Source organism: Pipistrellus hanaki, assembly GCF_964339955.1.
Source record: "Pipistrellus hanaki genome assembly, chromosome: 9".
Taxonomy (NCBI): Eukaryota; Metazoa; Chordata; class Mammalia; order Chiroptera; family Vespertilionidae; genus Pipistrellus; species Pipistrellus hanaki.
The window spans coordinates 32,865,598-32,878,993 of NC_140511.1; the positions used below are offsets into that span (position 1 = coordinate 32,865,598).

The following is a 13,396-nucleotide window of genomic DNA, read 5'->3' on the forward strand; positions in this document are numbered from 1 at the left end:
CCAGCCCCTCCTTTTGCAGATTGGGCTCACACAGGTCACAGCTTTGCATCAAATGAGCTAAGAGGATTCCAATCCAGGTAATAACAGCTAAGGATTAGAGCTGGAGCCCCAGCGGGAGGGTGATGCTCCCCAGGGCTGCCCCTGCCCTCCTGTTCCCCTCCCCGCCCCATGGGCAGTCTCTGCGCCCCAAGCTGGATTCTGGGTGCGCAGAGCTGCCTGCTGCCCTGACTCATCGCTGGCAGCCCCCTCCGGGATTTTGGAAAAGGCGACAGGTGACTTTGTTATTTCAGCTGGGACCCGGGAGGCCTCCCTGCACTGAGGGGAGGAGAGACCGGGAGGAGGAAGGGCAGGAGCGATGGCCAGGCCTGTCCTCCCAAAGGAGCCAGGTCCATGACTCTGCCAATAACCGCGGGCGCCTGGCCTCCCTAATAGCTGCCCACAGCGTGTGGCTGGGGACAGAAAACCCAGCGGCTTGTCAGCCCCAGAGCGACCTCCTACCCACCAGCCTTCCGTGGACTGCCCTGCCCAAGGCCCACCTCATCCCCAAAGCCGATGGTGGCCCCTGCCCCCCGTCCCCCAGGCCAATGCTGCCCGTGTGGTATGTCAGGCACCGTCGTCCCTCACATGGTTAAGTGTTCGAGTTTTCCATTGTGAGCCATAGAGCTTACCTGCCAGACAGGCCTAGGTCAGTCCCCACCTTTCTGCATTGTGGCTCTGGCCAAATGGCTTAAATCCTCACGGCTTTCTTCTCCGTGTCTGTAAAATGGACATAAAATGGATGTACTATTAACAGCCACATCTGGTCATCAGCCAGTTCCGCCAGGATGACCCAGATGCTTTTACAAAGCTGTGCTCTGTGCTGTTGGCTGCAGCACAATTCACTAAGTGTTTCTATCCTCCCTCTGTCTGTGGCACCAGGTTGTTGTAAGGCCTGGAGTGATGTGTAGGCAGGAACCTGGCACTAAGACCCCTAGTGCATAGCAGACCCCTGACACTTAGGTGTGGGAAGGGGAAAAGATAGAGACCTAAGACAGAGGCTTAGGGGATTGGAGAATGAGGAGAGGACCCCTGTGAGCACAGGACTGGAGGGCCTGAGGAGGAGGGAGGTACGGCCCCACCTCAGCTCTTTCCTTTCCACATACACCTTCCAGCCCAGTGAATTATTCCATGTCTGTGACTTCTCTGCCAACTCTGGAGCTTTGATATATTTTTATTGTTATTGATTTCAGAGAGAAAGGGAAAGGAGGAGATAGAGAGAAACACCAATGATGAGAAGCATTGATTGCTGCTTCCTGCACACCCGCTACTGGGGATCGAGCTGCAACCTGGGCATATGCCCTTGACTTGAATCGAACCCAGGGCATTTCAGTCCTCAGGCCAACGCTCTATCCACTGAGCCAAACTTTGAATGTGCCGGCCCCTCTGTCTAGAACTCTCTTCTGCTCTTGGCTCATCTCTCTTTGTCCTTAAGGACTCAAGCCTCCCCAACCCCAGGACACTGCACCCAGGCCCAAGCCTGTCCCCACCTTTCCCCGGGGCTGGAAGGATGTGACATTAGAGGGTGGTCACCCACCGTGCAGAACGCTGCTCAGTACCACAGGGTTCAGATGCCACAGTAGGAAAGGGGCGAGAGAGGAGGAATGGCCCAGCTCTGAAAACTGTTCAGCCGGTTTGTCCTGTTTATGAGTTATTTCTGGCTGTCAGGGGTCTGCGACAGCCAGACAAACACACACACACACACACACACACACACACACACACCTTTCTATTCTCTCATTCTCTCTCCCCCACAGTGAAACTAGCCCCGTGTTCTGAGGCTGTCCCAGTCCCGAGGTTCTCATGAGTCTCCGGCATCTGATCCTGGCTCCTCTGAGACATCCCCTCCCTTCTTCCACCCCCATAACCTGTTGATTCCATTAAATCCCCAAAGAAGCAGAGAAGGTTGTAACTATTCCTCTGGTTCCTTCCAAACTGCAGCAGAATAGGCCTAACCCCACCCTCTCCATGGGCCAAGAAATGCCTTCTAGAGAGTCTGAGGGCTCCAGAAAATTCCCCTCATGACACAGAAACAGGGTTGAGGCAGTCAGAGAAGCCCTTTGCTTCATATCCAATAAGGAGAACTTGAATTTTCTGAACCTTTATGCTGTGAACTTCCTGTGAACAAAACTGTTCATTCATCGAATGTGCCCAAAGCCGAGCCCAGTGAGGCCCCAGCACACTCAGTGGCTAATGAGCACAGGAATGGCGGCAGTCCAGTGGCTCCTGGAAGCAAGCCTGGCTTGGGAGTCCCCCCCCGCCCCCAGGGCCCCAGGGCCCCAGGGCCCCAGGGCCCCAGGCCTCCCAACCCACCTGGCCAGACCCCAGGGAGCTTAATTTCCTGTCCTGCTCACAGCCTGGCCTCACCCGAGAAACAGCCACTTCTTCCTCTTTTCTCCAATAATCTGTTGCTTAGCATGGAAGCTCCTTTGACTTTGTGTGACTACTGAAAGCAGAAGAGAAACCATCTTTTCAGCCTGCCCTTGGTGCAAATTTCCTGAACCTACAGCCTCCAGTACCCAGTTTGCAGGAAGTGCAATTGTGGAAAGCTCCCTCGGAAAAGGGAGATCTGTTTTTCTTTTTTCTTTTTTTTTTCCTTTTCCTTTTTTTTTTTTTTTTAAAAAATATATTTTATTGATTTTTTACAGAGAGGAAGGGAGAGAGATAGAGAGCTAGAAACGTCAATGAGAGAAACATCGATCAGCTGCCTCTTGCACACCCTCTACTGGGGGTGTTCCCGCAGCCAACTTACATGCCCTTGACCGGAATCGAACCTGGGACCTTTCAGTCCGCAGACCAATGCTCTACCGCTGAGCCAAACCGGTTTCGGCGGGAGATTTGTTTTTCTTTCATCATGAAGGAGGAACAACCAGTCACACTTTCTGCTGCCGTGTCATTTACGGCACAGGACACATTCCAAAATATCCTTGGGCCCGGGGCTATTCCGGGGGTTTCCTCCAGAGAGCTAAGCAGCTTCCTTCCTCTCCACTTTTAAATCCCTAACATGCTACCCAAGCATCCCCCAAAGATAACTTTACTTGCCACACTTTATAATATGGGCTTGAAGAACTGCTGTTTTCCTCTTGAGTTTTGGCCTGTAATTAGGATAACTTGCCACTTCAGAGGGTGGACTCAGAGGAAGATCCCAGAAAGGTGACCATGAGTGTGGGTTCCAGAAACCAAATACCAAGAGTTTCCCAAAGGAAAAATGAGCCACAGAGTCAAATGCTGCTAAGAGAGAGGTCAAGGACGAGGAGGGCTGTGGCCTGACCACTAAATTTGGCAAGGCGGGCCCTGGCCAGTGTGGCTCAGTTGGTTGGGTGTCCTCCCATGCACCAAGAAGTTGCAGGTTCAATTCCCAGTCAGGGCACATGCCTGGGTTTCAGCTAGATCCCCAGTAGAGAGCGTGCAGGAGGCAGACTATCAACATATCACTCACATCGATGTATCTCTCTTTGTCTCCCTTCCTCTTTCTCTATAAAAACAAATAATAATAATAAATCAATTTGGCTAGGTGAGGTGCTGGTGACTTGTCAAGAAGTAGAGAGTAGTCACTTGATTGGATTGGGTTTTAGGGAGACCAAAAGGAAACAGAGTCAATGAGTAAATTCTGCTCCTTAGCAGAGTTTGGCTCTAAAGGAAAGTAAGAAATAGGGTGGGTAAGATAGGCTTTTTTAGCATGGAGCTTTATGGCATATTTGTATGCTGATGGCGATGATCCAGGAGACAGGGAGGAATAGAGATATATTGCAGAAAAAAGGGAGGGAGCTAAAGACAAATTCCCTGAGTTGGCAAAAAATGATGGGATCTGAACACAAACCTGGAGACAGCTTTAGCTAGGAGCCGGGGCAGTTCATCCATTGTCAGACAAGGAACGGCAGAGCATAAGGACTTGGAGGAAGAGGGTTTATAGACTTGATGGTGAGAGGATTCAGAAGTTCTCTCCTGATAGTTTCTGTTTTCTTCAAACTTCACTTTCCACTTTAGAGAGGGAAATGAGAGGGGAATAGAACCCACTGCACAGAGTTGTTGTGAAGACTCAATGAGCAAATGCAGGTAAGCACATACTAGCACATCGCCTAGAGCCAAGGTCAGGTGAGAGTAATCACTAAATGACAATTGCCTGATATCCTTTCATTGAAGTTTTCCCATAGGTTCGTGTTTTCTGCCTCTTCCAGAGTTATAGCTGAACATTTATATCCACTGCCTAAATTCATTTCCCTCTACCTCCCACCCCTCCATTTTCCTCCAGGGAAACCCCATAAATGCTGCGCCTGCCACCTTCACCTGTAGAGTCAGGAAAGGCTGTCTGAGCTGCCGAGACCCTGAAGCAGCACCAGGTTTCCCTGCTTTGCTTCCAACTGGGTGACTGACAGGCAGGCCATTGCCTCCCTCTGGCCTCATTTCCTTTTCTGTGCAATTGTTGGATGTCATTCTTTCCAATCCCCATACAGCACTGGATTTTAGCACTGAAAATTCACTTTTCCATAATGGGCCACTTCTGTATTTCGCAGGTAAGCCATTATTCCACCTGCAGGTTCTAACCACAAAAGACATTTAACACCCAAGAAAGAAAAGACCCATCAAGATTGCAGTGTTTGGAGGAATTCTGGGAATGAAATATCTCTGGCGCCATCTGATGGCAGGTGCTTTGAACTTCTCATTTCGGAAGGCAGAAGGCAGTTCTGAAATACAATCAGCAGAAAACTCGCTCTCTGTGCAGTGGAAGGAAACTAGTACTTCAGCTAGAGAAGTCTCTAGCTCCATGAGTCTCGAACTTAAATGGGCATATATAAATCCCCTGGAGATGTTCTGGATTACAGACTCTGACCTGGAAGGACAAATGAAAGTGAGTTTTGAGAGACAAAAAAAAAAAAAAAAAAAAAGACAGATGAGGTTGTTTGCAGGGAGATGGAAAAATGGGGAATAGCTACCACAGTAAGTGGACTTTGAGAACATGATGGACATTGGGGTTTGGAGGACTTGGGAGGAGGTTCATGCCATGCAAATCTCACCACCTCTGTCAGTGATTCAAATAACGATCTAAACCACTTTTCTATGCTTTCTTGGATGTCAGATTGGTGTTCCTTTTAAATGCTGTACAGTGATGAGCCTGGCTGTGACATAGCCCAGCTTAGATAAAAAGTAGACATCAGCCCAGCTGGTGTGGCTCAGTGGTTGGGCGGCGACCTATGAGCCAGGAGGTCATAGTTCCATTCCTGGTCAGGGTTCATGCCTAGGTGGCAGGCTCAATCCCCAGTAGGGGGCATGCAGGAGGCAGCTGATCAATGATTCTCTCTCATCACTGAGATGTTTCTATCTCTCTCTGCCTCTCTTTTTCTCTTTGAAATCAATAAGAATATTTTTAAAAAATATATACATATATATATTTTAAAAGTAGATACGTATCAGAGTCCTGGCAGGTGTGCTCAGTGGTTAGAGCGTCATCCTGCACCCTGAAGAGTCGTGAGTTTGATTCACAGTCAGGCACAACCCCAGGTTGAGGGTTTGATCCCAGCACAGGGCACATGCGTGAGGCCTCCAATCAATATTTCTCTCTCATGGACACAGCAGAGGCAAAGCACAGAAGTGAAAAAAAAAAAATAGAAATGGCCTCTTAGGGAATGGTGGGTGGTGCAACTGGCACAGAGGGTGCATGCAGAGCGATGAAGCTGCAAAGGTGGACTGAGAGTGATAGTGATACTTTTCTACATGTGAACTGACAAAAAGAGCGTCAGGAACAGCTTTGTAGCAGTCATCACACTTACACTCATTTAGTAGCTCTTTTCTTTCTGAAGCAGGAACAAACCAATTTTGTTACCAATGGTATCCTCAGCACACTCCAAAGGTTTCCTTAAACCGGTGGTCGCCCACAGACCACCAGTTGGCAACCGCTGCCCTAGAGTCTGGTATATAATCTATGCTCAATCGATAAGTGAATGAATGCCATGGTTTTGAAACAATGGCCTCTGTGTTGTAGTGATTTGTAGAAACCGGAAGTTCCCTGAATGCAAGGACCAGGTTTGATTCATCTGTCTTCCGCAGTGGTGTCTTTGCCTGGCAGGCCTTCAGTGAGTGCACACTGAGCTCCTTTGGGACCCTCGGACAGTGTTAGAAAGTCCCCGAGGTCCTCAGCCCTGGCTCTGGACCCCGCGGACACTTCAGCAGTCCCTCTGGGCCCTAGGTGTGTGAAGGCTGAGACCCTAGGAGTATGGCCCCGCCTCAGGTCCTGCCTTCTGCTGCCTGCAACCATGAATGTGCATTTATTAGACTCTGACTGTTTGCTGTGCCCCTATCTCAGCCCACCTCACAGCCTATAAGCCAGGCATAAACCCAACACATGTTCTGGGAGAAGGCTCCACCCAGAACTAACAAAAACAAACCCCTTGGAAAACAGAAAACGAAAATTCATTCATACTCCCAGCTCCAACCATTAGTATTTTGTAGTTCCTTCCAGATTTTCTGTGTATGTTTTTTTATAATTAGAATCATGATATGTAGACTATTTAAGGTTTTTCTCCTTCTTATTAACTCAATGAATTCAGGGATTATGAGCAGAAGCCCAAGAGCCTGATTCCCCCGGTTCAGAGCTTCATTATTTTATGTGATCTTGGACAACTCAGCAGACTGCTCTGTGCCTCATTTTTCTAATCTGTAAAATGGGGACAATAATGAAAACGGAACCAAGGTCCAACTGCCTGAAGGCCAACCTGGTAAGACAGGTAACTGGTTAAAAAAGAAAGAGGTTTATTTGCGTGGCGGCATCTCAAGAAGATGGGGGACTCTTGTCCAAAGCCCATCTCAACATTTCAGTGCAGACAGAGCTTTTTATGGGGAGAGAGAGGGAAAGCAGAACAAAGAAGTCAATGGGTGGGGATTGTAAAGTTCTCTACACGCAGGCCAGCATAGTCCTTTCCGATAAGGATCTCAAAACTGGTCAAGTGATGGTCTGGTGTGCGTCATTCTGGTCTTTGTCATCCTGGTTCTACCGTACGTTCTCCTGGTTTTTTATTTGAAGGTCAGCAAATCTCTTGGAACTGGGGTGACTGAAGGTAGAGTCTGTATCTTCTGCAATTAGTTCGTAGGATTCTAATAAAATGTGCTGTTTAGCTACAAGCTACATATTAGTCAGAGTCAGCACTTACAGAAACAATGTCGAAAGAATGGGGGATTAAATAAATAAATGTCTTTACATTAAGACATATAAAATGGGGCTCACCATCAGGAGCCAAGATAGCAGAGGCGCCATCTCCCTCTCTCTTTCTTTCTGAAATTAATAAAAATATATTTTATTTTTTAAAATATATGTTATTGATTTTTTACAGAGAGGAAGGAAGAGAGGTAGAGAGCTAGAAACATCAATGAGAGAGAAACATCGACCAGTTGCCTCTTGCACACCCCCTACTGGGTTTGCGCCCGCAACCAAAGTACATGTCCTTGACCGGAATCAAACCCGGGACCTTTCAGTCCGCAGACCGACGCTCTACCACTGAGCCAAACCGGTTTCAGCACATATATATATATATATATATATATATATATATATATACAGTATGTGTATATATATATATATATATATATATATATTTTTTTTTTTTTAAGAGTAAGAATGAAACTGACTTTACTTTGACCTTTCGAAGGTTGTGCAGAGAAGGTATCTGTGGTTCTTGAGCAATGAACATCAATGGAGGCAACACTCTACCTCGCACCCAAAGGATTGACACCAACCTCAACAAAGTCTCAAAAATAGACCCTCTTCCACATCTGTATGTGATAAAGGATCTTGTTCCTGATTTGAGCAACTTCTATGCTCAGTGCTAATCCATTGAAGAAGGAGGATGAGTCCCAGGAAGGCAAACAGCAGCTCTGCTGTCCATAGAAGACCGGGAGAAACCGGGTGGGCTGTCTGAGTGCATTTCTTGTGCTTGCTGTAGCAACAGCTGCCCTAACTCCTGGGGGAATGAGACAAATGTTGGGGCCTGTGGTTCTTATGCATCCTATCGCTGGATGATTGGCTCCAGAAACAATATTACAGAGGAACACCTGGGCAAGCTGCAAACCCCTTCTCTCTGTGTTGCTGCCACACCATCATGAACTACACAAGGACCCATGCAAAGGGCTGAATCCAGGGAAAGGCATCACCGGAATTAAGAAAATGATGGAAACCTACAAGGAAATGGAAGCTTCCGCTAAACTGTTCTCATGCTGAACAAGACTTGTAGCCAGCTCAGCTGAGCAATTTGAGTTCCTTCAAAAGTCTTGATTTTACCCTAGCTGTTTTGGCTCAGTGGATAGAGCATCAGCCTGCATACCGAAGGGTCCCTGGTTTGATTCTGGTCAAGGGCGCACATCTCATTGAAGGCTCCTCCCTGGTCTGGGCCCTGACCAGAGCCCATGCAGGAAGCAACCAATCAAAATGCATCGGCATTTCTCTCTGTCTTTTCCTCTCTCTTCCGCTCTCTTTAAAAATCAATGGAGAAATATCCCCGGAAGAGGATAAAAAATTTTAAAAAAAGTCTTGATTTTCCATAAATGCAGCATGAATAACAAAAATTTTTAAAAATGAGAAAAGACATAGAAAGCACTTAGAACAATATGCTAACTTCATGGCATTGCCTATGTTGCTAAACCATCTTCATAATCATATTTAATGGCTGCAATAGAGAGTCTACAATAGCTAATTTACTAACCATTACTCCTTTATTAGGTGTTTGTTATTTCCAGTCATTCTGTATTATAAATAACACTGTCATAAATATCCTAGGACATACATTTTGGGTTTTTCCATACGTAGATTCCCAGAAGTAGAAGCATGAGGTCAAAGGGCAAAAACATGTTATGGCTTTGTTTGGTCTATATTGAGAAGAATTAGTTTTCCCAGAAGGGTTGTAGGTCTGTAAAATGCAATGTGTGCTGGCACGTTTTACTTTTCACCGCTCCCTCACCACCCTTAGATAACATCGGTTTCTTTGATCTGTGCAACTTTAATGAAGCATAAATAGTCCTCCTTTAATTTCCTGTCCCTGAACCATTGTAGAGGCTAATCATTGCCAGTTGCAATTACTTTATTGTGAACAACTAAGGTCTATACTAATGGCTTTAACAAAGAAAATTAAAGAATTGTGAGTTGTCCATTGAAAAGATTTCCTTCACCAATATCCTTAGGGCTACCTGTATATCGTGGCTGTGAAACTACAACCATACACTTCTAGTTGATACCGTGTTTCCCCGAAAATAAGACATCCTCCGAAAATAAGACCTAGCGCATGGAAAGATAAGACATCCCCTAAAAATAAGACCTTGCACAACTTTGAGAGAAAAAATTAATATAAGACACTGTCTTATTTTCGGGGAAACAAGGTAGTAGCAGAACATTAAGTATACTGCCATCAAGTCCGAGTTATTTTCTCCTTGGTCAGCTGGTCTTGAGGAATTCCTGTTGGGGCCTTGGGTGTAGATTGAGAGAGAAGAAGTCATGCAGCAGGAGTAGGTGTCAAACAAAACTGAGTCACCTACTCATGGAACTTACACCTTCTGGACAGCTCAAGCCATTTGATGATGGTCTGGGCACAGCCAACCGTGTGATGTGGTGGATAAGATAAACAGCTCAGATCATACGGTCACTTAATGTCTCATGGTTAGTTTGTGGCCTCAATTTTAATATGGTTATTTTTTTACCTTAAAGAATTTCTATGAGGCTTACACTTTATTGTGGATTCCATTATATTTGTTCTTGTCATTTCAATTATAAATGATAGTCGTAGCAGCACCAGACTCTCTGATCTTCTCTCCCAGGATTGAGTAACCATCAGGAACTATTTGCAAAAGAGGGCATGGATTTGCTTTAAAACCCTTCATGCCTTCAGGCTTAACTTCTATACAAGCTTTTAAAAAGTGGCTTGTTCCACCACAAATTCTAAGCATGGGAAACTCTGCCACGTCTTCTCTTGGGGGCTGGGACCCAGTTCCTAGAGGTTGACCTCAGTCCCTTCTGTTGCAGGCACAGCCGCTGTTGCTGTAGCAGGGATCCTGGCTGCTCTGAGAATCACCAAGAACAAGCTCTCCAATCACACGTTCGTTTTCCAAGGTGCAGGTGAGGTAGGTGCCATCAGGGGCCTTGATATTGTTGTTGCAGTTGGAGAATAAGAATGGGTGGTGATTTTCCCTAGATGGTTTGGCTCAGTAGATAGAGTGTTGGCCTGTGGACTGAAGGGTCCCAGGTTTGATTCCAGTCTAGGACACATGCCTGGGTTACTGGCTTAATCCCCAGTGTGGGGCATGCAGGAAGCAGCCAATTAATGATTCTCTCTCATCGTTGATCTCTCATCATGATGTTTCTATTTTACTCTCTTCCTTCCTCTCTGAAATCAATAAAAATATATTTAAGAAAAAAAAGAATGGGTTGTGGGGTGTCAAGTCAGGAAGTATTCTGGGGTTCTGAGAAGAGGAAGAATCACAGGTGTGATGTGATCATTGCAGCAGCCTGGGCTCCAGCCTGTGGATGACTCGAGGGAAGGACTTAACTGGGTCTCCCGGAAGTAAGGGCCTTCCCCCTTACTTGGTGAAAGCATCTTGGTGAAACATCTGGTAAATGCTGAGTCGTTGTTCGCCCTATGTCTGAGCACTCACCGCTTGATACCTCCCAGGCAGCCATGGGCATCGCCCACCTCCTCGTCATGGCCCTAGAGAAAGAAGGCATACCCAAGGCAGAGGCCACGAAGAAGATCTGGATGGTGGATTCCAAAGGACTCATTGTCAAGGTACTGTCAGTATTCAGGCCTGGAGGCTTCCTGACACAGTCAGCTACTGGAAGTAGACCGGATGCGGTCGCCAAGGGACAAACTGCCCAGACAGAATAGAGGACCAAACACTCCAAAGCAAAAGACTCGTTGTAAAGTAGCCTTAATTGCTTTCGTCCAAAAGCAGCTTAGAACATGTGTTTGTGTGTGTGTGTGTGTGTGTGTGTGTGTGTGTGTGTGTGTGTGCGCGCGCCCCATCCAGCCCTATCTCCCACCACTCCCTGACTGGCACTAACCTCCAACCATAATGAATCATGTCCAAAAGTAACAACGCTCTGTTCCACATTTCTGCACATTTTGTTCCTCTGCCTAAAATGCCCTTCTTTTATCCCTCATACCCACTCTCAGTTCCACGAGTCCCATCCATTTCCCCCTTCGCCTTCTGGTTTAGCTCAAATCTTACCCCTTCCAAGAAGCTTCCTTGGAGCATCTAGGTCTCAGTTTACTACATCGATGCTCATGTAGCCCCTCCCCATAAATTACACTTACCACATTGTAGGGCAGTTGCCCCTTTGCTAGTTTGTCTCCCCACTAGTCTCTGTAGCCTTATGTCAATGTCTGGCATATGGTAGGTGCATAACTAATGTCTGACATGAGAGAAAGAGTGAATGAGAGAGAGACAGTCCAGCTACTGACTGGGATGTGATGAGGGGCACAGTCAGATGACCTCTTTCCTTAGGAATTCACTCAGAGCTCCATGTTTTTATTCCCAGAATGTCACTAACATAGAATGTCAGTGAGAGATAAAAAAAATAAAAAAATTAAAAAAACGGAAATAGGAACAGGGACCACCAACCAAGAATAGCAGAGACCCCTCAGTATAAACTGACCTTCCTATTGTTCCACATAGAGCCAGGTTACCGCTGGAAGGAACTGAGGCCTGGAGACACCTCCTCCCACCCCAGGTCATTCCAGAGCATAATCCAGGCACAGGTAGAGGCTGCCACACTTCCCTCTTGCCCATCTCTCAACAGTATTTTGCTAACCCCATGGAGCCAACCCTACTAAAAGATCTCTCAAGCTGATATCTGCACTCTGCGTGAGGAGAGCAACCCAAAGGAGTCATTAGAAACATTTTTACCCATTAATCAGCCTGTAACCTATTGACTCCTGTTAGGTGAAGCAGAAGCAATCTGGCTGGTCTGGTGTAGCCGCCATCGTAAGCCTGTCCTGAACCTCTGCCTGGTATTGTTCACAGGGAGGCTAATGGCTCATAAAATACATGCAGATTAGCTTCTTCAGGTCCCATCTCCCAATTGGACCTGGGTGCTGGATGCCTTGGGGCCAGGGGTCTTGGTTAGACTCATGTATTTCCTGAGGGCCTATCTGTTCTGGCCCAGGAAGCCAGGACCCAAGATAGGCATTATAGATTCTCCATAGATGGTTTGGGTTAAATAAAAGCACCATACACACACACACACACACACACACACACACACACACACACACACACAAACACGCACGCACTAAAAATCCTTAAGTTCTACCTTCAGGTCTACCAGGAAATTTGATGAAGAGGGCAGGTCCCAAGGATCCTGATGGTTCAGACCCGTGGCCGGCAAACTGCGGCTCACAAGCCACATGCAGCTCTTTGGCCCTTTGAGTGTGGCTTTTCCACAAAATACCACAGCCTGGGCGAGTCTATTTTGAAGAAATGGCACTAGAAGAAGTTTAAGTTTTAAAAATTTGGCTCTCAAAATAAATTTCAATCGTTGTACTGTTGATATTTGGCTCTGTTGACTAATGAGTTGGCCGACCACTGGCTCAAACTGAAGGGCTCAGCAGGAAATGCTCCAGGTCTCCAAATGCATCCATGCCCCTCCCCGGAGTTTCTCACTATAGCTGCTTCTCGTTCTTCCTTTTCCTGCAGGGCAGAAGCAACCTAAACCATGAGAAGGAGGTATTTGCCCAGGACCATCCTGAAGTGAACTCCCTGGAGGAGGTGGTGAGGCTGGTGAAGCCCACGGCCATCATAGGTAGGAGGAGGGAGGCAGCTCACTGCCCAGCCCAGCTAACCCTCTTGATTGCAGGTGGAGACTGGGGCTCAGCAAGGAGGCATAAGTGGCCCCTGGAAACACAGCTCTTTCCCCTATCCCATGTCCAATTCAGTGCCACAGACTTTTATTGAGTGACTGTTGTATAAAAGCCATAGAACCAAGGCAGCAAGGGGCTTAAAGATGCATTTGTACACGCCGAAACCGGTTTGGCTCAGTGGTAGACCGTCGGTCTGCGGACTGAAAGGTCCCAGGTTCTATTCCAGTCAGGATCATGTACATTGTTTGCGGGCACATCCCCGGTAGGGGGTGTGTAGGAGGTGGCTGGTCGATGTTTCTCTCTCATCGACATTTCTGGCTCTCTCTCTCTGTAAAAAATCAATAAAATATATATATTTTTTTTAAAAGATGCATTTGTATAGTACTGTGGAAGAGCCCAACACGGGTCTCACTAACCAGGATGAAATGAGCATTCCTTCTCTGAAGTGGGGAGCCTGGCATTCCTCCCTGCATGGCAGGAGTAGCCTACCATAAAGGACAAGGCCCAGAAATGCCTTCACAGGTGCA

The 13,396-nt window shown here is 46.9% G+C and overlaps 1 protein-coding gene and 1 pseudogene across 8 annotated transcripts in view; both read left to right on the top strand.

The window, feature by feature from the left end:
• Nucleotides 1-13,396, top strand: part of ME3 (malic enzyme 3) — a 167,019-nt gene that overhangs the window by 149,341 nt on the left and 4,282 nt on the right. For 5 of the 7 annotated variants that reach the window (XM_084895217.1, XM_084895220.1, XM_084895215.1 and 2 more), the window contains exons 9-11: nt 10,037-10,134; nt 10,683-10,796; nt 12,706-12,811. In XM_084895217.1, coding sequence (XP_084751343.1) covers nt 10,037-10,134; nt 10,683-10,796; nt 12,706-12,811 — 318 coding nt within the window. The remainder of the gene's footprint in view (nt 1-10,036; nt 10,135-10,682; nt 10,797-12,705; nt 12,812-13,396) is intronic. The other 2 variants (XM_084895218.1, XM_084895219.1) reach the window with 1 other exon arrangement.
• LOC311627515 (succinate dehydrogenase [ubiquinone] iron-sulfur subunit, mitochondrial-like) lies at nt 6,696-8,517 on the top strand (annotated as a pseudogene). The gene is made up of 2 exons: nt 6,696-6,749; nt 7,639-8,517. The product of its transcript is annotated as a succinate dehydrogenase [ubiquinone] iron-sulfur subunit, mitochondrial-like (transcript).